At 38.3% G+C, this 25,278-nt stretch overlaps 1 protein-coding gene across 1 annotated transcript in view; it reads left to right on the forward strand.

Moving 5' to 3' along the window:
• The first annotated feature begins 508 nt into the window (after window positions 1-508).
• The window catches only part of LOC128524507 (inactive dipeptidyl peptidase 10-like), a 66,641-nt gene continuing 41,871 nt past the window's right edge, over window positions 509-25,278 (forward strand). The window contains exon 1 of the mRNA XM_053497096.1: window positions 509-591. Coding sequence (XP_053353071.1) covers window positions 532-591 — 60 coding nt within the window. The 5' untranslated portion in view covers window positions 509-531. The remainder of the gene's footprint in view (window positions 592-25,278) is intronic.

Below are 25,278 nucleotides of genomic sequence, written 5' to 3' on the forward strand. Positions count from 1 at the left end.
TTTTTCCTGGCAAACAGATGAAATAAAGCCGTGCACTATTTAGTCTATAAGAAGGTTGTTTTCTCCCTAATAACTTTTATATTGTTTTAAAGATTTTTGATAGTATCATAGGTCATATATATATATTTTATTCCATATATATATACTGTATAGATAGCTCAAAGGGGGAAGAGGAGCAAAATATTCTGTTTCAAGGTGGTGAGTTTGCAATGCAGTCTAATACATTTAATATAATGATAAGTCGTTTTTTTCCTTATTATTTTTATTAAGACCCTGTTCTGCACTACATCTCTTATTCCTGCAGTTAAGTTATTAATTAAATTCATTAAAGGAGTAATTGCATCACCAGTGCCGACTCAGCAGATGTGACATATTTCTGGACCTTTTGGTCTTCCACATGTTCCATGCAGCTGTGTGTGAGTAGTGTAGTGTGGACGGTGAACTCTCTTTCAGTGACTGAGCGCACCTGCGCACTAAAGTCTCTCTCATTCCGTCTCCAGCTGACTGAGAGAGCTGATCAGCTTCAGCACCATGAACCAGACCGCCAGTGTCCCGAGCCAGTGCCGCAGACGCCCCTCAGCCGACATCAAGGTAGGTTTATACTCTACTGTATGTGTACAACTCGCGCGTCCTGATCCAGGACTTCTGCTGTGCGTTTCTCGCCGGTTATAGACTGATCCAAAAATAATAGTCATAGAAAAAACACCCGACGCAAAGCCAATAAACTTTGGTTAAAAAAAAAAAAAAAAGTTTGCAAAATGTAGTTAGGTGTGTAGCTTTGCGTTGAGAATGAATATTTCTGTCTGTCTCAGGAGGGGTCAGTTACAATTTCTTTTGGGCTAAAAATTTAAAATCATCTGGGTTCAATTCCCACCTCTGTGTGCATGAAGTTTGCATGTTCTTCTCATGCTTGGTAAGTTTCCCCGGTTTCCTCCAACAGTCCAAAGACATACAGATTTGGTTAATTGGCGTTTCAATGTCAATGAGTGTGCAGCCTGTCAGGGGTATGCCTTGTGCCCTGGGTCTCCCAGGGGGGGTATCCAGGCCCCCTGCGACCCTGTGTACAGGATAAAGCAGTATAGACAAGACGATGAGTGGCACCAGGTGACTGAAACCCTTAATACTTGTACTGTTCTGCATTGAGTTGTGGGCTGATTGGTGTGTCCAGATTTGTGATGGGTTGGTTCCCACACCAAGGTTACCCCTGCTCTGTACCGTGACATCCTTGGCATAGGCTCCAGCTTCCCATGACACTACCCAGCAACGGTCTGAAAAAAAGGTTGCACATGATTACATAGTTCGAAAATTATTATAAAAATAAAAATACATTTAAAAACTACAAATCTTATTTGTAAAACTGTAATAAAAAAAAATCTTGCCTTTTCTCTGCAGTGTTATACATATTTAAGGTAAGACCCTTAATATTAAGGTAAAAGCATTTTACGCTTTAAAAGACATACGCTACTGATTTTTTTTTAATACTGTCTCAGATATAACTTCCATATTTTTGTGTCAGACTCAAAGCAAGTGTTTCTGAAACGGGATCACTGTACTGAAACAACAACGATGGAATCTGATCCCAGAGGACGCTACTACAGTGCCATCACTAGACTTTCATTCAGTGATTAATGAGGCAAACAAACAAGTCTACTACTCCCATAAGGGAATAAGTGTTTTTTTTTCTTCCTCGTTTCGGGCTAATAACATTTTGGCATTTACTATTTCTATAAAATAATAATGCTGTATTTAATTGTGGAGCTGCTTACAGTATGCATATCTCTATATCAACTTAACTTATAAATCACATTAAACTTTATTACTTTTTCAGTAACACTATTATATAGGTTCCATTGTCCATGCCAGTGTTTTAGTGAAACATTTAAAATGAGATTTCCACAGTGAGTAAATTAGCTTTTGCAGGGGTTGAGCAGGAGAATGCATTAAATTCTTCAGTATTTAAATACCATCCTTGGATTTCTCTAAATAAAAATAAGTAAATTAACAAATCTGAAACTTGAAGATTTCAGATATGTTCAGTTAAGAACATAATTAACCTTATGACCTCATGAGAGAGAGAGAGAGAGAGAGAGACCCATATGATACTAATAAAAAGTTCAAAAAGAAAAAAAAAAGCCAGAATAGCCTGAGGGTTTGGTATGAAGGGCATGATCACAATCCAATTACACTTTTTAAATAAATTCTAAGCAGTGATCAGGATTTTAAACCCACTTTTACAATCATTTACATTTTAATTAATTTATCTATTGTTACTGTAAGCTTGTAGAGCCTGAGTATTACAATTTCGAATTCTTTATCTTTAATAAAGGCGTGGAACTCATGGATGTTATTTTTTTTGCTAACGTATAGTGGTAGTCTTATAATATAAATAATCTTATGTCATACGTAGACTGCATACCTTATCCGAAATGTGTCAGTTTGTCTTAAGTCCTATGACAATAACTGCAATTTGTGCAATGGAATATTACACCTTGCCAATCACACAAATAAATGACAATGCTTAATCAGCTTGAGGTTAAAAAGATCTTAATTCAATGCTTAGGTCACTGCTAGAAAATGTCAGTTTTTATGAATTGAAGTTCTCAAATGTCACTAGAAGTGAGAGGGTAATTGGCATGCAATACACACACATAAGTCCTGTATCCTCTACCAAAAACTACAAAATAAATCTGCTCCAGTGTGCAGGTTGTAACAGATGGGCAGCACAGATGAGCAGCCATGATCTGAGTATTCTATATCGACCTCTAACCCTAAATAGCACCTATGGGATGTTTTAGATCACAGCTACAGATGCTTCTGCAGGAACATGAAGGCCCAACACAGCTGCATATTCACAGGCTTAGTGACTTAGTGTGGCAGAAAAACATAAGGACTCCTGCACTTTACTAAAGCTCTAAAAAGATGTGCATGAATTTGTGTGGACGAGGGTCTTACCACTAAAGATCTGCATGGATTTACTGTAAATGAGCAAGGCAAAGTAGTTGGATATTTCTTAATTTGTTACATATGACAAGTACAGCCACTCGAAATGACTTGAGTGGTGCAAATTTTAGGATTTTTATAAATCTAGATATTTAAAATATACTGTTTCCCAGTAAAAGGGGATTTACAATTACATTATTAACAATAACCCTCCACATACTAGCAATCACATATTCACAGATTTACACACCTATGCCTACAGATAGTGAGATATTGCTGTAAATACCTGCTACACAAATTCAACTTATGTTTTTCACTGCGAAATGCTATAAAGGCAAGGTGATTTATAAACACAACCTGCAGAAATGTCACTGCTCTCACACTTACTCTGTACACACAGTCCAACGCTCATCTTTAAAATGCATGAATATTTCATTTTAAAAACTGATGGATCACTCTATCTATAATAACGCGAGCATGAGATCGAGTCAGTATGTAACAACTTAAATTCGTATTAAAAATGCTTTTTTAGTGGGTAAGTTTGTGCAGAATCTTTAAAATACAGCATACACTTAATTTCTTCATTGCTCAAGATCACACATACACTACATTGGCAAAAGTATTTGCTCGCATGCCTTCACATACATATGAACTTGAGTAACATCCAATTCTTCATCCATAGGGCTTAATATGATGTTGGCTCACTCTTTACAGCTATAACAGCTTCAGCTCTTTGGGAAGGCTTTCCACAAGGTTTAGGAGTGTGTTTATGGGAAATTTTGACCATTCTCTAACAGCAGGTTGAGGTCAGGTGCTCAGGCATGTTGGATTTGAGTTGTTTTTCAGGTGTTGAGCTCGGCCCCTTACTTCAAGTAAAAGAAACTCTCAATGCTTCAGCATACGAAGACATTTTGGACAATTTCATGCTCCCAACTTTGTGGGAACAGTTTGGAAGTGACCCCTTTCAATGTGACTGCATACCAGTTCACAAATGTCCCTTAAGCCATGGATGAGCAAGTTTGGTGTGGAAGAACTTCTCATCCAACATCAGTGTCTGACCACAAAAATGTACTTCTGGAAGAATGGTCAACAAATGTCGATGAACAAACTCCTAAACCTTGTGGAGTTGGGTGGGCTATTATCATATTAAACCCTATAGATTAAGAATTGTATGTTACTCAAGTTCATATGCATATTAAGGGGACTTAGGGCACGAGATAGGGGACACCCTGGATGGGGTGTCAATCCGTCACAGGGCACACATATACACGCTTACTTGCTTATACTTGCTCCATGAACACAGCCTCCAGGGCTGGAGGTGCAAGGCGACGCGGTTAACCACTAAGCCACTGTGTCGCTAATTACTTATTCCCTTAACGAAAATCTAGGTTGTTGGTCTTTCAGCTGCTTTAGGCAAGGGTTTACCTTAAACCATCCATTTACATTTACAGCATTTGGCAGATGCACTTTTCCAGAGTGACTTACATTTTTATCTCATTATACCTCTAAGCACTTGACGGATAAGGGCCTCTCTCATGGGCCGAACAGTGGTGCTGATTTGAGGCTGGCACCTTCCAAACCGTAGGTCAATGCCTTAACCACTGAGCTACCCCTGCTTAATCTTACATAACTTGGTAAATTGCAAAATTGTAGTTTTCCATCATCAGAAAGCAACATATAGCAAAAGGAATCGCAAAACCAACAGTGAGCATAAACAGTAGTTGAAAGTTTAAACGTGGCTGTTTCTTTCTACTTCATCTGTGCGTTTTAATGGAAGGTGTCACGTCATCTGCATACAGCACTGCATCTCTCTCTCTCTTTTTCTCTCTCTCTCTCTCTCTCTCTCTCTCTCTCTCTCTCTCTCTCTCTCTCTCTCTCTCTCTCTCTCTCACACACACACACACACACACAAACCACACACACACACTCTGACAGGTGTAGTGGTTTCCTGATGCTGTTAGACATGTACTATGGAATAAGAATAAAAACTACTTATGATTATTATCAATTATTTCATTTTTTATTCATTTTCAGGGTGTTCAACACTTTCTCATTCACTTAATGCAACTTTTTAAATGCTCAGGAGATTAAAATTCATTAAACTACATTAACATACAGTAGAATTGCTATATTATACATTTTAATTCTTATGGAATATATGTACAAACATCAATGAGGATGGTTTTCAATAAAAAAAATGAAAAAAAATGAAAAAAGATGTAGATCAGTTGCGCATATTGAAGCTGTGTATACCCAAAATGATTTATTTATATTCATTCATATTGAAACCCAGCATCAATTATTTCATGTAAACTAAACAGGTGATTGAAAGAGTGAGTCAGACCTATCACCATCACGTCTGTTATTTATCAATGCACATATCCACGTGTTCTGCTACAGTATGGGTATGATTACAGTGTGTTGTTTTATGATTTCCTAATCGTATGATTTAAGAAATCATAATCAGTGTAATAACGGTGAAAAAGTATTTTAATTTTATTTATTTATTTATTTATTTTGCACATTTGTCACACTCAAATGAAACAGATCATAAAACAAATTTTAATATTGCACAAATCCTAGAACCTGGGAAATGGCTTGGCAACCCTTTTCAGACTTATACATGTCAATGACTTTGTTTCTCGTCGCTTCTTGAATTGCTTTGGATTGTGATGCTTTTGTAGATCCTTTAGCATGCTTCACTTTGTCAGACAGGATTTTTTCGAGTGATTTCTTGATTTAACAGGTCTGGCAGTAATCAGGCCTGTGTGTGGCAAGTGAGTTTTACTAGGCAATTACTATTTTACATAGGGCCAGGTAGGTGTGGAAATTTTTTTTGTCACTTAATAATTAAAATCATCACTTAAACTGCATTTTATATTTACACAGGTTATATTTGTGTAATATTAAAATTTGTTCAAATAGTTTAAGTGTGACAAATATGCTAAAAAAAAATATGTCAGGCAAATACTTTTTCACGGCAGGTATGGGTCTAGCAGTCACACAAGACCAACCCACAGCAGAGCATTTCGGAAAGAAAGCCCCAGAGCAAAGAGCTTTGGCCTACTTTTTACTGTGGGATTTATTCATATTTATAGCAGCAAGATTGTCTCCTGAGACTACATACAAAATGCTTGAAAATAAGGTATCTGAGGAAGCACGAGACAGCAAAGGGGAAAATGTAGTGGAGAAAGAAGAGTGATTCATTCTTTTCTCTTCCAGTCATATCTCTTACCTTGACTGCTAAGTCCCTTCATGAAATATGTTTGGATGAGAAATGGATATATTATTGGATTGAAAGATGAGTTACAGCCTTTTGACATGCACACTGCTGTTTTACTGTCTTGCTCATCAGAGGTAATGCTTTATCTCAAATTATGAGGGCCAGAAACCTGATGAGATTGGAATGAGACACATTTAAATGTTATTTTACTTATTGATGGTTTATACATGGATTATAATCCTGCTTTAAATCTTAATCCTTGAGCCTGCACTTAGACTATAGACGCACATACAGTACATTGGTATCACTTCACATTAACTACTTATAAGTCCCTGGGGTACACAGCATTCCCCAGTGAGCCACTGTCAGTGCGGAGGTCAGTGTACTGACATGTGAGAGTGTATGCATACTGTACATCTTTTGTGATATCTTTTGTGAAAGGTCCATACAGGTGCTTAAGTCATAAGAAATTATTCAAGTTTCTCATGTCAGTTTCACCTATTAAGGCTATCGTCTTACCATAATCTGCAAACTTCTACCTTAATTGACTAAAAAAACTCAAAAGTATGCATTTCCAGTGACCGTACATACTTCTATCTATGCAAATTCACTGATCAGCAAAGTAAAGAGGCAGCTTAAACATTTTAGGGTAGATGCTATTTTTGATGCACATTCATAAAATAACAGTTTTGTACTGTACTGTAGTTGAGAGTGATAGAGAAGTCTGCATGCAAAAACATACAGAGGCATCAAGCAGCACAAAATGATGCATGACTAAGTATTTACAAAAAAATCATGCTGTCAATGCTATGCTGTCAGTGATGCTACTTCCTTCTCTTTTAAGCTTGAGATAGTCTCCTCTCATCTCTTTTACCTGGGTGAGTGTATTTTTTATACATCGTCAGCACATTTTCTAGCGAAACCCTGCAAACTCAATCACTGCCGTCACTACCTTCGAGTTGGCTTATGGTACAGAGAGTTGACTTATATTTGTAAACCTGCCAATGAGAAGCACTCGCCTCAAGGTGAGACATTATCTCCTAGATGTAGACTACATTCTGCACTGTTGAACAGACAGATGAGCAGATCTACACCTCTATGCTGATGGCACGCAGCTCTGGGGAGAGGATTTTTTCTTCTGTACATCACACATTTTTGTGGGTCAAATTTCATCTTTTTTTTTAATCGAAATTAATTGAGTATAACAAGCCATGTTTCAAGACTTTAGATTCTGTAAGCCTATTTCTTAGTCCCCTGTAAACGAAGATGCCCATTAAATTTATGCTCCCTGCCATCAAAAGTAACCATTGTTAGGATGCAAGATGTGTGTGATGTGGACGCCTCCATAGCTGTGTGTGGTGATGCTGATGCCAACATGAAATCTTGGTTTAGCAGATTTTCACTGGATCTGACTCAACAACTGATTAGCATAACAAGAAGCGCAGAAAGCAATCCGAGTTACTTTCTAGGCCAATTAGTGCCTTGGTGGCGGACATGGCTCAGTAAAATCGATGAAGCTGAGATTGCACAACTCAGAGGACCTATATACCGTATATATAGTGCATAGCAAGGACTGGCAATGTATTAGCCAATTTACTTCTTATACAGGAACAGTCACTCCATTGTTGAGAAGGTTGTACCTTGGTATGAACATGATAAACACCTTGCCTCCAGAGGTGGGATGTCTAGACTAGGATTTGGGGCAACTCTGTACTTTATAATGGGATACTGTGTCCACTGGGCTGTGACTATCAGTGGGATCTGTGACAGGGAAACAAAGCAAACCCCAGTTCTACAGCACTCTTGGGGCTCAGGGTTTAGGGTCAAAATCAGACCCTTGCTCTGACCCAAAAAACTTGTTATTTCAATTGACAGAGCTGTAATTAAATGGGTAGTTTAAAATAAAGAGCCTCACTAAATACACTGTTCAGAATAAAGATGTTGGTTTTTATCCAGTTCTATATTTTGGTTGACAAAAATGCTTAAAGCCCCCTTCTACATGTTGTCATCCACTCCATGCAACTACAAGATTGAGTTATGTAAGCATACCTGTGAAATGCTTATTTTAATGTCCTCATTGCCCAAGCATTCCGGTTCTTCAAGGACAGGCATTCCAATTTACCCTTTGGGTTCTCCTTAGCACTGTTAGCTGCTCTATAAGATGAGAATATATTAGCCAGATGGAATTGAGGGCACTCAATCAGACCCTCAACTTTTTCTTTGTCAGTGCTGAGACTCAGGTCTGGTGATAACAGATAACCCTATGGTCAAATATGAAAGTATTTTGAGTAGTAATTTCAGTCATAAAATTTAAGTCATATTATTTTAATATTATGGTAATATGGATTTTCATTTTAAAACACATGTGTAATGGATTAGACTTGACTGATTTAAAAGTGCATACAGTACATATCTGAGAAAATATGTATTTCTTTTTGCCTTACAAATTGGCCTAGTGGAGAGTGTGTTCAGCACATCAAATGCAATCCCTAAAATTACAGTTAATAATTTTTATTATAATAGTAACAGTGTTTATTTCAGTATGGATCTCATGGACAGAGAAAATACACAATTAGGTGTAAGTCCTTTCAGTTTATTATTGCTTTCTCTCTCTCTCTCTCTCTCTCTCTCTCTCTATATATATATATATATATATATATATATATATATATATATATATATATATATATTTGCTCTCTCACTCACTAGTATCACCAGCTCCCTTTTGGTTTAGACAGGTGTGTTTTGTTTAGGTTTTTTGATCAGTAGGGTATTACTATTTTCAGTAAAGCACTGCCTTCTAGTGTTGCGGTCTTGGTCACACAGCTAGAAATGTGATCAGTGTTGAATTTTAAACACTTCCCTGCTATGTAGTCATAAATAAATCTTTGACAGCCCTGTGGCACAAACTGTACCGTTTTTCAACAGGAAAAAAATAACAAAAACGGACATTAGCTGAATCTATTTATGTATTAAAATAACATTATAATTTTGCACTTTTTGATTTTACAGTGAACCATTGCATTAAACCACCATCACAAATGTTTTAATCTTATGTGGCAGTATAATCTTTAATTAAATTTAATTAAAATAGAAATACTATTATATGTCAGTTGCATATACAGTATATTTAACAAGCATAGCAGCTCTATTGTGTTCTAACATGTTACACAACAGAGTTATGTTTAACATCAACGACATGTATGATTAATTACACAATTCATTTTAAAATGTTCAAACTAAATGATAACTTGAAACTTGAATTTATGTCTTACTTGTGAAATATATGCATAAACAAAGCAAACACTAGAGGGCAGTAAGATACAAGCAGAAAAAATAAAAATCTGCCAAAGGCCTGGAAGCACACACACACACACACACCACAGCCTTTGTCCTGGTAGAAAATCCAGTTTTTCTGTGAATGTGTGAAGGAGATGTCTCAGGTAGGAGGCTACAGAACCACTTCTTTTTATTTTGTACAAAAGAATGAAGGTCATCGTAGACAACAACATTTCCTGATCCTCAAACAGAAGGTCAAAACACTCACACACCATCTAAGATGCATATAGTCTAACACTGTATAGACATGTAAAAAAAGGAAACGTTATTTAAAAAAATGATTGACAGCACAATTATTTTCAATATCATACGAATTAAGGCTATACTTACTGTAGAACCAGCTGTATGCGCTTTTTGAGTTTCTCATTGCATATTTACCTTTCTGTATGCTGTTCTAATAACCTTCATTCTTCTTGGAAGACTTTGCACTAGATTTTGGAGCGTGACGATGGGGATTTGCTCATTCAGCCACAAGAGCTTTAGTGCAGTCAGACTCTGATGTCAGGTGATGAGGCCTGATATTCCAGTTCATCACAAAGGTGCTGTTCAGGCCACTCGAGTTCTTCCACAACAAATTGGGGAAATCATGTTTACACCGACCTTTACTTCCAGATTGCTCTGCTGAAATAAGTTTTTTTTTTCAGTCAAAGTAAACTGACAGGCTGCAGCAAACATTTTGTCATTTTGGGGCAACAGTTTGCCGAATGCCTGCATGTGGGTGTGATAATCAGGTGCCCACACACTTAAGGCCTTATGTAAATCATACATGTTGTAAAAGTACTCTGTAATTACAACATTGTCACTAAAAAGATAAATGCACACACACACACACACACACACACACACACACACACACACACACACACACACACACACACACACAAAAAAGGTCAGAAAAAGTTATTTCAGCTTTCAGGTGGAAACAAAAAACCTACTGTAGACTACATGAATGAAAATAGAAGGGAGCAAATGTGACAGAGTTACCAAAAGAACTTTTATTCTCCAGCACAATCAGTAAAACCTAACAGCTTTTACTTACAGTGCAAAGGTCTTGGGCACATACATACAAAGCAATAAGCAATGATGCCTTTGAAAAAATTTTTTACATGATACAATTTCTAAAAAGATCACTTAAGAGTAATAAAATATATACAGGCAATATTTGGTATGAAAACTCTTTGCTTAAAAATATTCAGTAATGTTAGGTACAGAGTTTTTGCAGTGAGTAAATCTGCTATTAGGTTTTACGGAGTAAGCTGGAGAATATGAGTTCTTCTCATAACTTTATCAGAAAAACCCTGAGCCTACATTAGGTTTTTTTGTTTTCATCTGAAAACTGGTCTATCATGGAGCCTAATACTTTCTTTAGAGGCACGCAAAAATTCTTTGTAATGTTATGAAAATGCTATTTCCTGTTATTTTAATCAATAAACATATTAATTTTTAATTTATATATAAAACAATTGGATGGTTTATACATGATAATGCAGACAAAACTTATATGAAAAAAATCTGTATTAAAATCATATGGTGCCTAAGACTATTGCACAGTACAACACACCCAGACACACACACACACACGCACACACACACGCACACACACACACACACACACACACACACACACACACACACACACACACACACACACACACACACACACACCCACAAGGGACTTGGATACAAATGTAGATAATTAATCCAGGGCTTGGGGCAATGCATGGTGCTGAGAAATGAATTAAGAGTAATCCTAGACACGCTCCAATGGTGCAAAAAAACAAAACAAAACAAAAAATCATGATAAATACATAACACCTAAGTATTTATAGTCCGTGATAATTGCACTTAGCACTCAACAAGTTCTTGTGATCATAAGACAAGATCTCTCTCTCACTCTTACTGTATATAGAGAGAGAGGGTATAGAGTGTTGTATTAATCAAAGTGTCAAAACCTATGAGGTCCTATTGAATGTTGTGTTCACTGAGGGTTGATAAAACACTAAATGATATGGAAGGTCACACCAGTGATATTCAGTTTTTTTTTTTTTTTTTTTTTTTTGTAAAAATTTAATTCATTTAGAGTATTTAGAGTTACCAGCCTCCAAGATTAGAGTCGTTATAGAGGCTTTACAGATCATACGTAGCAGACACATCTTAATATCAACTGTTTAAAGGAGATTATTGCATAATTATTGTCATCAGCATTGTTACAATGTTAAAAAAAATAAAAATTAGAAAAGGACACTGAATTAGAAGGTCTGTCCTTTTAAATATATACACACACACCTGGTTATAGCCACACTCTCTTTCTACAGGTGAAGTTAATCGAAGTCTATTGCTTGCTCACTAACATTAGATATAAAATGATAAATATAGATATGCTTAGATATAATATGCTAGCAAACATTAAATTACAAAAAAAACTAAATCTTAAAATAAAAATTAAGTCAGAAAATAAGTTACTTATCTAGGTATCCTGGGATTCAAACTATTACTTTGCATGAGGCTTGCTGGGCCAACGCAGTGTTCCCCATCACCAGAACATGACAGTACATGGATTGATTTTCTTTGATGTAAATGAGGGTTCTAAAATAAACAATTAATTCCAACACTGGGCTGTAATGGCACTGTAGCTCTTATGTTGTGCTATACTATACAAAAGTTGGGTTAACACCTCACATACTACATACGCTATAACATTAGGAAGTAAAATTAGGTTAGGTTTAAATAATCCATTAAAATGTTTTTTTGGAAAATTAAAAATTTAAATTACCTGTCCTTAAAACAAAGATGTTTAATTTTAACACCTCTTAATTTAACCTGTTCTTTGATGTGCTTTTTAAAAATAATAATGATAATTTGATTACATTGTATACAAAGCAAAATCTGTTATTAATAATCATCTTGGAGCAAAAACTCTGTTAGAAAAACTATAATATAATGGCTAGTTATGTCTAAAAGAGAGAGAGAGAGAGAGAGAGAGAGAGAGAGAGATTAAAGGTGTTTTAAAGTCAGACATATGAAAGCACTCTGATTTCTCTGTTATAACGGGAGATCTTGGCTCTGCTCTTCTTTGCCTGTCATTTTCCTTTTTAAAGAAACTAAAAGAAGCGTTTTGTTGAATGTGTTTCACTTCTTGTCACTTATGTGGAACAGGGACTGACTTGTGTTGCTTACTGCTGAAAAGAAAGACTACTGCCATTCTAAGTAATGCATATTTTAGCATTCTGTCGAGAATTATTACCCTGCGTTTGATAAAGGGCACTGTTAAAAGTAATTATTGTGATCTTAATGCAGCAATAAAAGCATTAATGAATATTTGAATGTGGCAACACTTCTGCAAATATTTCTCCTTGATGGTCTTTCTCACTGAATATGTCAAGTAGGAATAGAAATTTTTCAAGTTGTGCTCTGATTATGTGGCATTTGTTTAAATTTATGTTTGTGCTTATAGGCAGTTAAAGTCTTTTGCTTAAATAAGTTTAAGGAGGAAAATTCTCTCAAAGCTAAAGAGATTTACTCTTTCCCAAAACCAAAAACATGGGACTATAGCCTTCATTAGTCCTGTAATAAATTATTTAAATGTTTTTTAACGACTCTAATTAGATTATTTATAAAAATGTTTGTTGAAAATGAAAATTGGTTGAACTGTTTAGAAACAGATGGAATGCTGAAATATGTGCTTTATTCGCATATTATTCTTTCTTGCTTGAACTGTTTTCATGTAATATAAAAAAAGCACAATTTTTTCATAAAGCCTAGGGCTGTGCAATATTAAAACAAATTTCTCTAACGATGAAGACAATTAACCATCTAAAATCACTGACACTGAAAGTTTAGAAAAACAACCCCTTCCAAACACATAAAATATATGTGAATGTATACATTCAAAAATCATGCTAAACTGATTATTTATGGAAAGCCAGCCTGTAATTGTGGTGCAGTGTAAATTAGAGGCAACTTTCCATGTCAGAAACATCTGTTTCACAAAACATGTGCATGACTGATTTGCATTGCATCTGTATTGCAATTTTCCATTAAAGGCAGTAAATTTAGAGGATAATTTATGTTCTCAATGGCTTACAACAGCAGGGCTACCTTACATTACGGAAACGTGATCAGCTTTAGGATTATTTTGTTATAGACTGGAAAAAAATATGTATAAACATTTAAATTGGGGCAGAATTTCCACTCAAATTAATTATGTAAGTAAAATGAAAAAACACGGTGGTGTAGTGGTTAGCACTGTCGCCTTGCACCTTCGATTTCCACTCATTTGCAATTCCTGTTTCTGTGTGCATGGAGTTTGCATGTTCTCCCTGTGCTTGGTGGGTTTCCTCCTGATTCTCCGATTTCCTTCCACAGTCCAAAGACCATGCAGATTATTCCCAAATTGTCTATACTGTGTGAATGAGTGTGTAAGTTGCAATGGATTGACACCCTGTCGAGGGTAAACCCTGCTTTGTCTCCTAGGATAGGCTCCTGGTCCCCCGCGACCCTGAATACAGGATAAAGCAGTATAGATGATAATGATCATGAGGTGAACGAAAAAATAAATAACGATAAAATTTGATATGTTTATGTTAAACTCATTAAATAGAATAAAGAACATAACAAACTTAGGTGCTTCTGAATCGTCAACTTTTTTACACACCCTTAAAACAATAATGTCCTACTGGAGGGGTCTCTTCCAGGGTAACAATATCTCCATCCACAGAAGACAAAGACTTACTGAAAGATTTGATGAATAAGAAAATAATATAAATCATACAGCATGTCGTAGACTTCTCTATCTCCAGATCCCAGCCCAAATGAACACTACATGTTGGCTTCACCATAACAACTATCATTAAAATAGCTCTATGTCTATTATATTTATTTAGATTGGATCAAAAACTGCTTGATATGGTCTTGTCATGTCTTAAGGCAATAAAAAACAACACAATAACATTCGTGTCTACATGTATTCCTTCATCACTAAGTTCAGAGTCTATATGTAACCAAAGCCCCAAACCTAAATGTGTTTGCCCCAATTCCTATAGTAAACCTGTGTGATGGCAAGGAAACATGATAGGCTTTTAAATTTTATGATGCAGTCACGCCTCTAGGCACTTTTTATGTCTAGCTCTGATATGATTTTCAGCTCCTGATTACTTTAAAAGAATGCAGCAAAGTCGCCGCAGTAACATTTTCACACATTCTTTACTTTCAAATTAATTTTCACAAATTGCTGTAAGTACAATCACCTTTTATTTAGGCTGACTTTAATGCTCCAATCTTTAGTAGAAATCTTGCCATAGACTGTGACTAAGGGAAACTTGTGAGAGTGTGTGCTAGTCAGAATCCTCTGCATGCTGAGAGTTTAGCTTTAGGGAAACTGTGTGAGACAAAACAACAACAGACATTAAAGCAAGTCCACGATCAGTCCGGCCAGACTGCACCAAAACTGAGGATCAGAAAGCCAGGTCTGCGTTCAACATGGTTTTATACTTGCAAATTACACTGTACATTATTATTATTATTATTATTATTATTATTATTATTATTATTTGTACCCAGTCATTCTGGGTAAGTTATCTACATGTCTTCTTTATAGATAACATACTACCTGGATTAGGGCATGACTATTTTAAACAATTTTTATTATAATTATAAAATTTTATTGTATTTAGGTTAAATGTAGACAAGCAACATCAATGAATCATCAAACAGTATTTCAATTAACAGTTCAACACACTGTACAAATTGGCTCAACATTTGATACTCTGTAAGTATATAAGCAATCAAAAATGAGACTAAATATTGTAAGCAATCATAATGCAGGAGGTGAGATTCATCAGAAAAGGGGGGAAGCAGGGAAGCATAACCTAACCTCAAAGTTGATAATAAAAAACAAACCTAATCTCCTTCTGTTATATTTTCAGCAGATTAAATGCTTCACAGCAGGCAGAAACTTTTGCAACAAGAAATTTATACTCTTTTAAGTTGCAAATCTTTAACCATAATAACTTCAATTGGTTTGAGAAAAAATTGTCCATGTAGTCTTAGCTATCCTTCTGGATCAATAAAGTATCTATCTATCTATCTATCTATCTATCTATCTATCTATCTATCTATCTATCTATCTATCTATATATCTATCTATCTATCTATCTATCTATCTATCTATCTATCTATCTATCCATCCATCCATCCATCCATCCATCCATCCATCCATCCATCCATCCATCCATCTATTATGCACTAATGTTTCAAATGTTATCTTATTCCACCGACAATGCTTTCTTTAACAAATTATAAAAGCAGTATACCCAGTGATATACACTGTAAAGCCACCATACAGACTCCACAGACTGTGTTACACTCATGTCTGTCTGCCAAGCCGTCCTCAGAGCTCAAAGCCCAGGCTTCCTTGGCTGGAGGAGGCAATGTTCACATCAGTGTCTTGGAGGTTTTCCGATGCTGACAGTGACTGGGAATTGAACCGCAGTGTTCAGGTCTGGCCTTGGAAGCTTAGGAAAACGTGCCTGGATCAGACACTCTCAGCTGCTGTGGCTGGCATACACCACTGAGGATTCCTAACTGGTCAAGTGGGATTATACGGTGATGTGCTGTTCTCATGAGGGAATTGCCAAAGTGCAAGAATTCTAAATTATATGTAGAAATAAAAGAGGACAAAAAAAAAAAAAAATACAGGAACTACACTATATTTCCAGACATTTGACTGGTTTCTTCATCTGCCTCACTGTTTTTTTCCACTGCCCTGACTAGTGCACAGTGTGTGTGTTGCTTAGTGAGGGTGGTGTGTGTGTGTGTGTGTGTGTGTGTGTGTGTGTGTGTGTGTGTGTGTGAAATAAAGAAAAGCATTAATGTAGATTGCTAAAAGGAATAACTTATTCTGGGTGGCCTGTGGATCCGGGTGCGACGAATGGATCATCGACAGCAAAGTATAATGTAACTGCCAATCATGCAGCTGGGGCAGCAGAACATGACTGCGCTGATTACATTCATGAGAAAGGTTCTGAGATGAACTTTTATTCCTTTTCAGTCATGCTTTCCCACAGGTACAGAAACGAGCACTTCAGTCATACCGAAAACCCTCTCCACTCCCCCACTCTGATCTTTTTCTCTCTGATCACACGCTGACTGCAGTAGCTATCAAATATCATACATTAATGATTAAAGCTAACACAAAAGTGTCAAGAAACAGGTTTAATCACTAGCTGGTTGACACTTATGCTCATTACGAATGTAAATATGCATATGTGTAACTAAACGCAATATGTAATGGGACAATAAGGGGAAAAATTCAACTGTTTCGGCAAAGTATAAACTTATACTAGGGCAAGTCAGATTTTAGTATTACTGTGAGCATAACCAAATTAATAAACAAACACCTTAGGGCTGATGTTAGCACACACTGATGTACGGCATAGTGCAGTCATGCTTTGTGTATGTGTGTGTGTGTGTGTGTGTGTAGCATGATTTCTGAGCAGAATGATGATGTTGATATGGTAATGGAAAAGACTGACAGCTGGTTAGTTATGAGAGAGAGAGAGAGAGAGAGAAAGAACCTTATCAAGTCTTCAAATCATATTTTCAATACTGTGACAGTAATGTACTACATACAGTGCTGCCAATAAAGGTTTTCTGAATTCAATTGAGTTGAATAAGGTAAGAGTGACAGAGAGAACAGGGGATGTGCTGAAAATGTTGACATTATGAATACTTTAAAAGCAAAATAAAGCAGCAGGGCAGCGCACAGCCTGTTATATTCAACATTCAGTTATATTTAACATTTCAGTTCCTCTGACAGCCACCTACTAGTCTGTGCACTGCACAATACAGGGCATGTGAGGCACCAGACAAACACACAGCTCCAGTAAACAACAATCCTAAAGCAGAACTTGATTTTGTGTTGTTCAGTATATGATGTCGGTCTACCGCCATATTTATTTTATTGTATAATAATTACTTAGCATTTGCTAGTAAGTAAGATGTAATTGCCAGTTCATAATTCATATAGTATCTGCATAGTATATATGTGCAAACAACCTCGTTTTACAGAAGTATATGGTGCATAAAATAATAATGACTTTACAGTTAAAAGTACTACCTTTAGTAAGTACATGCATACTCTACTCTGCCTTTCATTTCTTCATATTAAGTTAAATGAAATAAGGTAACATCACCAGTATACTTATCACTGGCCTAATCATATTATGATCTGTACTGGTTTATGTCGTGTTAAATGTTTGTTTAATGCATGAATGATTCGTAGGTCACTGTCTAGCTTAACAAACAAAAATAATCAAGAACGTCTGGCTCTTTGGAAGCAAAAAAACCGTGTGCGGAAACGAGGGGTGGCTCAAGACTTTTGGTCAGTAGTATATCTGACTGGAAAGATGTGCAGGACACAAATGCATAATAATGTTGGTCATATTTTGTACATTATATAGACAAAAGTATTTTGCCAAACCTGTTAATAAATGAACTCAGGTCATTCGATCAGGCCACTTATCCCTAGTGAAGGGCAATCTTAATGCTTAGGCACACCTAAAGATCGTGGTCAATGCTATCTATGCCCCAGTACACAAAGCAAGGACTATAAAATTGATAAACATGGTTGATTGACGGGTTTGATGTGTAAGAGGGAAAACTCCATATTGAATTATATATACCTTGATGTTATTGCAGATTTGCGATATATATTATTGTTAATATTGTATAATTACTGAAGATGCCAATGATCTGTTACCCAGGATGGTTATTAGGCAAACATATGGAGAATTAAAGAATGAGTTCAATCTGATTCTATAGGAGATGGAAAAGAATGGAAATTTGTTTTTATTAGCTTTTTATTTTTTTCCAGTGCCATAGGGTTAAAAAAAAAAAATCAGTAGATTATTCAATTATATTTTATTTGTATAGCATTTTTAACAATTGTCATTGTCGCAAAGCAGCTTTATACAATCAAAAGAAAAAAGTTTTGTTTTTGTTTTAAACTAATTTAAATGAAAGCAAACAGTTATTTATAATCTGCTGTGCAACTATGTGTTCAATAACCTAAATCTATGTGCGGTGGTCATCCTGGAACGTCTGATGAAATTTCTCCTAAATGAAAGTGTAAAACATTTGAATGGTGCAAACGGAAGGCCATACGTCTGTGAATGAGGATCCCAGCCGAGGTGGTCTGGAGGTCAATGCGGTTGTTACGGTGAACATTCAGTGAGTGGAATGCCTGACAGCTGAAAATCGAAGGATAACTTGTCACCATTCATGAAAACCACTTACACTTTACAGAAACCCGGCTGGAAGTAATAGTCCTGACCTCGCTCCAAGCCATTTCCAATTCCAATTAAAGGTGTTCCTGGGAGGCCAGTCTTTCATATGTGCAGCAGGAAGTTTGATCATGGCTCTGGATATTGAGAAAACTTTCTACCTTAATGGTATCCAAGCATTAGTAAAATCCTGGTGTAACTGCATTAGTGTAGCAGGAGGTTATATAAAGAAATAAAGGAAGTTTTTACTCTCATAATTGTTTTTTGTTATTCAGCACAGTGAAAAGTTTTTGCCTGAGAACACCTCTCGTACTTAAACGTTTTTTGCATGTCTTCCTGGCAGAATCCTTAATGATTTGATGGGGTTCCTTAAACCTGAGTTGCTACATTTAGAATAGTGTGCCAATATAAAAGACCCCCTTGACATTATCTATTAAAATAGCCGCTATTATTGCACAACTCTGCTGCACTGATGTACATACATTACTATTTGCACTAGTATCTGGTAGATGCTATACTGCATTAAAGTTTTTCCTACCTCGCTACCTATCTAGGAAGTAGTATAGACTTGATAAATGTTTTTTTTGACCCGGTTCCAGCTGCATTCTTCGATATTGTCAGGACCCAGTGGGAACTTTATGGCCTTCGTTGCAATGTGATGGACTTTTTATGTTGTTTTTATCTAGAAACGTGTTGCAATATTTTATGTCAAAAAATTAATCTGTACTTTTGGTGTTTAGACTACACAAATACCTGCATACTCGTTTGTGTCTTTTCATGTCACACTCTGCATACTTGCTGTCTTTTTACGAAAATAATTATGTAGTACTTTGTACTTACAATCATACTTTATCTGTTCTCCCCAGTTACAGTACATATAGTTTGTGCTTGGTATTCTCTTCTGGTATTCAGTAATGGAAATAGATTAAACATTACATACAGTATTGTGGATTTTATATTGCAGTTGATTATAATCCACAAGAGATAGATTTATTGTTTTAATCTGGAGAGAACAGTGAGAATGAGGCAGAGAAGAATTGGAGAGATAAAAGGAGATTAGGTAGGGGGGGTAAGAAAGGCAGGGGAGGAGAGAATACAAAGAAGTGAACATGCTCAGGCACTTTCTTTTATCACGAACATGCAGACGCACACAAACAAATGCAAACATACTGATGAAGATCACTGGAGGTCAATTGTGAGAGATGAGACTGTTCAGCGGGTGTACAGTATGTCACGCATTAGAGCGATATTGCTGTCTTTAGAGAGGTCAAAATAACACTGCTACCCTGCAGAGAGGCGGAGAGAGAGTGTGTCTGTGTGTATCGGGGAGCAGAGAGTCATTGCTCAATGTGACAGGCACTCCCGGCAAAGAGCAAATGCACTGTTTTAACCTTTATCATGGCTAGGACACACGCGCACACACGCACACAAACATAATGCTGTGAAGGACAAGTGCTTCAGCAGATACAGACAAAAAGAGGACATTAATGTGGAGGCAGTTCTGTTATCTTTTTTTTTTTTCTGAATAGTCCTGTCTTTTAGCAGAGGAATGAGAGAGAGAAAAGGAGGACGTTTATTTATGAATTCTGTTCCATAATGAAAGGCTCAGTGGTGCTGCAGCAGTTCTGAGATCAGCAGACTGTAACACTACCCACAGGGTTTTCTTTAGAGGTTGGATTATTCATCATCCCTTCTTGCCATCACTAATATAATCTCTCCAACCAGCTAACAGCACACACAAAGCTAATAACGCAGCACAACTCTAATAACACAGAATGGTAAACAAACCCAACTGAAAAGAGTAAAAGAACCATTTGTCATAATTATATTGTTTTGCAGGATAATTGAATTTTTGGTAAGGCTTTCATCCCTGTTTAAAAAATTAACAATACAAGGTTTTTCAATATTACAGTTGGCCTTTTTGATTTCTGCACTGAATGTATTCATGTATTCTACTCAGCTGAAAAGTCTTGTGTTCAAACGAAACCCTACTGTGTGCCACATCTTAGATTGCTGCTGAACCCAACTGCTTACTTCTCTCTATCCTTGTTTTGGTACAAACAGCCTGAGGACTTTCTGCATTCTAGTGAATATTTAATATGCACACCAACACAGTTCATAGAAAGGAAGATGAATAATTATATAACATGATAAGACTGCCCACAAAGTGCCCAAAGAACCCACACAGCAGAAACGATATTAACTCCTACACTAAACATTGGAGAATAACATAGCTGCATTGTTTCTAAATGTAGATGTTAACAGCTTTTTAATTTTGCTGAACAGATCTGACAAATTATAGTGTTTTTAGACGCTTTATGGCATGTTATTAGTATCAATAGCCATTTGTATACTGTATACTACTGAGTTAAATCTTTTATCCAAGAGGGTACTTCATTGGATCATTTGATCTGCAAGATTTGACTACATGTTGCAACCCCCTTCCATTTCATAACCAGCCTCTGGACCCATAACTGCATGCAGTCACTGAGCTGTACGGTTATAGGGTTTAGGGTCTTGCCCAAGGACCCAACGGCGGTGACCTGTTGGTGGCAGGACTCTCTAATCAGCAACCGAGAGCTTCAACTGCCTGAGCCACCACTGCCCTTCTACTTGCCATACTCTATAGTACCTGTTTTAGGCAAGTGATTACTAAAGGTCTGGTGTTTTAAGAAAAACCAAAGCTGTTTTAAGACACATTTTTTTTTTTTATATATTTTGGGGTGCCCTCCTCACCTGTCTATTAATTAACTTCTCAGAGAGAGAAAAAATATTTAAAAATAAATACACTTAATAAATAAATAAATAAACAAATAAATAAAGTAGATCATCAACTTCCAACCAATCAGGATAAAAAGACATTTTTATTTGCCTATTTATCAAATTTTCAGTAACTTCAGAAAGCTCTGCAGGTGCTTTAGTCTTTAGAAAAAATGTTTGAGTTAAATGTCTGATAATCACAACTGTGTTCTGAGCCCCCGGCTGTATTCACTATACACCTATGACTGCATGGCCACTACCAACTCCACCACTATCATCAAGTTTGGTGACAACACCGTCAAGGTGAGCCTGATCAATGACAACAATGAGACGGCCTACCTGGAGGAGATTAGAAATCTGGAGAATTGGTGCAAGAGGAACAACCTCCTCCTCAACATCAGCAAGACAAAGGAGTTGATAGTGGACTTCAGCACAAAATAGGAAAGAAAAAACGAATGGTTATGACTATAACCTCTGTTCCCTGAAGGAGAGGAACGAGGTACAACACATATAGTATGGGATATCACGCCCTCTCGTGTCCTGGCTGAAGCCACCTTTATTCACGCCGTAAAGGCAGGCAAACCTGTGGTGACGTAGGTGTAGCCCCGCCTACACCTATAAACCATCGTCGCCACGGTTGACCCTCAGTTCGATAGCCGCTCTTCGCCGAGCGTAACTATGAGGCGGGGCAGCAATGTGTTGTACCTCGTTCCTCTCCTTCAGGGAACAGAGGTTATAGTCATAACCATTCGTTCCCTTTCAGTCGATTCACTCGGTACAACACATATAGTATGGGACATATATTCACGCCCCGCCGAGTATCTATCAAAGTTAGTCACAAGAACCCTGACAGCTACTCTACTGCATTATGGACCCCGCAGAGAGGACACAATGAGCCACCGAGGGGGCCGTTATATCAAGTCGGTAGAACCGGACAAAAGTGTGTGGTGAGGACCAACTGGCTGCCGCGCAAATCTCGCCCACAGACATTCCTTTGAACAGAGCCCATGATGTTGCCATAGCTCTCGTTGAATGTGCTTTCACACCCAGAGGCAATGGGACACTCTTGCTACTATAAGCTAGTGTAATAGCCTCCACAATCCAATGGGAAAGCCGCTGTTTAGACAGCGCTTTACCCTTTACTGGACTGGCAAAGCAGATAAACAGTTGATCACATAAGCGGATATCTACTGTACGGTCCATGTACACTCGTAGTGCACGTACGGGGCACAAATTATGCAATTTTCTCTGCTCATCAGAAGCAAAAGGAGGAGGAAAAAAGCTATAAAGGTCAAAGACCATAGAGCTATAATCAGTGGAGACGACCTTCGGTACATAGGCCGCGTTCGGCCGTAGAGTAACCTTTAACCCATTAGCAGCAAACTGCGTACAGGATGGATGCACGGACAAAGCGTGGAGATCGCCCACTCGTTTAGCAGATGCTAAAGCAAGAAGAAGTGCCGTCTTATATGAAAGAATTTTCATATCTATAGACTCAACTGGCTCAAAAGGAGGACCACAGAGGGCCTCAAGCACTAACAATAAATCCCAAGACGGAACACTGGACCTCGTAGTGGGTCGCAGACGTCGCACTCCCTTTAAAAACCGTACTGCCAGCGGATGAGCCCCTGGTGACACTCCGTCAAAACCAACATGACAGGCTGATATAGCCGCCAAGTACACTTTAATAGTAGAGAAGGAAAGGCCTTTCTCTAATAGTTCTTGTAGAAAAGACAAAATCTCCACCATGGAGCACTGAAATGGAAGAACATTATGTTCTTGACACCATTGCTCAAATGCTCGCCACTTGTAAGCATATAAACCTCTAGTAGACGAGGCCCGAGCACTTTGGATTGTCTCAATCACATTCGGGGGAAGCCCTTTTGCTAACAAATTGGACCTTTCAACAGGTAAGCGTGCAAGTTCCACAGCTCGGGACGCGGGTGCACTACCTCTCCCCCTGCCTGAGACAGAAGGTCCCTGAGGAGAGGAAGTTTCCATGGTTCTGCTGCTAGCAGGCTGACTATCTCTGCGTACCACAACTTCGCCGGCCAATGAGGTGCCACCAGGATTAGTGACAGGCCCTGCTGACGTACCCTCTCTGTGACAGGCAGAATCAGTTCTACCGGAGGGAAAGCATACAATAGAGCTGGGGGCCATGAGTGTGCCAGCGCATCGATCCCCAGTGGGGCATTGCGATCCGTTATGGAGAAGAATAGTGGGCAGTGAGCATTTTCTTTGGATGCAAAAAGATCCACTGCTGCCCTGCCGAAGCGCTCCCAGATCTGAGCTACCACCCATGGGTGTAATCTCCATTCCCTCACAAGCGGGCCCCCTCTGGATAGAAGGTCCGCCCCCAAATTCAGGTGCCCTGGAATGTGAGTGGCCCTGAGTGACAGAAGATGAACACTGGACCATAGCAATAGAGAATGAGATAGTTTCAGCAGGGGAAGTGAACGAGTCCCCCCTTGTCTGTTTATATACGACACCACTGTTGTATTGTCTGTCCTGATCAGAACATGATGGCCTGTTAAAGCCAGACGAAAATGTCTCAGGGCTAAGAACACTGCTAACAGCTCCAAATAGTTGATGTGAAGCCTGCGTTGTTCCTGTGACCACGCCCCCCTGATCGCGGAGCCGTCGCACAGAGCGCCCCAGCCGCTGAGGGAGGCATCTGTTGACACCACTTTGCGAAACGATACCCTGCCTATCGGAGAGCCCTGACGTAATAGCCTGGGTTCCCTCCAGGGCAGAAGGGCTGACATGCATGACGGTGTCACCGTCAGCCTCCTGTTGAGGTGGCGCGCCGCACATAGGCGGTGAGAGCGCACCCAGCGCTGAAACGCACGCATGTTCAACAGCCCGAGAGGCACCACAGTGATCATAGACGCCATCATTCCCATTAGTTGTAAAAACACCCGGAAACGAAGTTTGTGTTGCAACTGAAACAGAGCAAGGCAGCGCTGAAACGCGGCTATTCTGTGCTCTGAGAGACGTGCTCGGCTGGTAACGGAGCATATCTCCAGACCCAGGAATGAACACTGTTGACTCGGAATCAGTGAGCTTTTCTGCATATTTACTGAGAACCCTAAAGTCTGAATGTGAGACAGAACTAGTGCTGTCTGTTTCTCTGCCTGCTCGCTTGAGCTCGCTATCAGTGCCCAGTCGTCTAAATAGGCTAATATGCGAATGCCTTTCTCCCGAAGAGGAGACAGCGCCGCCTCGGCGCACTTCGTGAACGTTCGGGGAGCTAGTGACAGGCCGAACGGCAGCACTAGGTACTCGTAGGCCACGCCCTCGAATGCAAACCTCAGAAACTTTCTGTGGCGCGGAAAGATCGCTATATGAAAATAAGCATCTGTGAGATCGATCGTAGTGAACCAATCTCCCGGGCCTATTGCATTTAGCAGTTGCCTCAGAGTAAGCATTTTGAACTTGTACGTTCTTAGAAACGTGTTCAATATTCTCAGATCCAAAATAGGACGCAGTCCTCCCCCCCTCTTCGGAACGACAAAATACCGGCTGTACCAACCTGAGTTCGCTTCCGAAGGAGGCACCACTTGAATCGCCCTTTTGCTCAGAAGAGAATTTATCTCTTCCCGAAGCACCGCTGCGGCATCGTCCGACACCTCGGTGTTGATTATGGAAGAGAAGCGCGGTGGCTTTACGCGAAACTGTAGTCGGTATCCCATAGCGACTGTGTTTTGCACCCATGTCGAGACTGCGCATGCGCGC

The sequence above is a fragment of the Clarias gariepinus genome, chromosome 5, assembly GCF_024256425.1.
Source record: "Clarias gariepinus isolate MV-2021 ecotype Netherlands chromosome 5, CGAR_prim_01v2, whole genome shotgun sequence".
In the NCBI taxonomy this organism is placed as follows: domain Eukaryota; kingdom Metazoa; phylum Chordata; class Actinopteri; order Siluriformes; family Clariidae; genus Clarias; species Clarias gariepinus.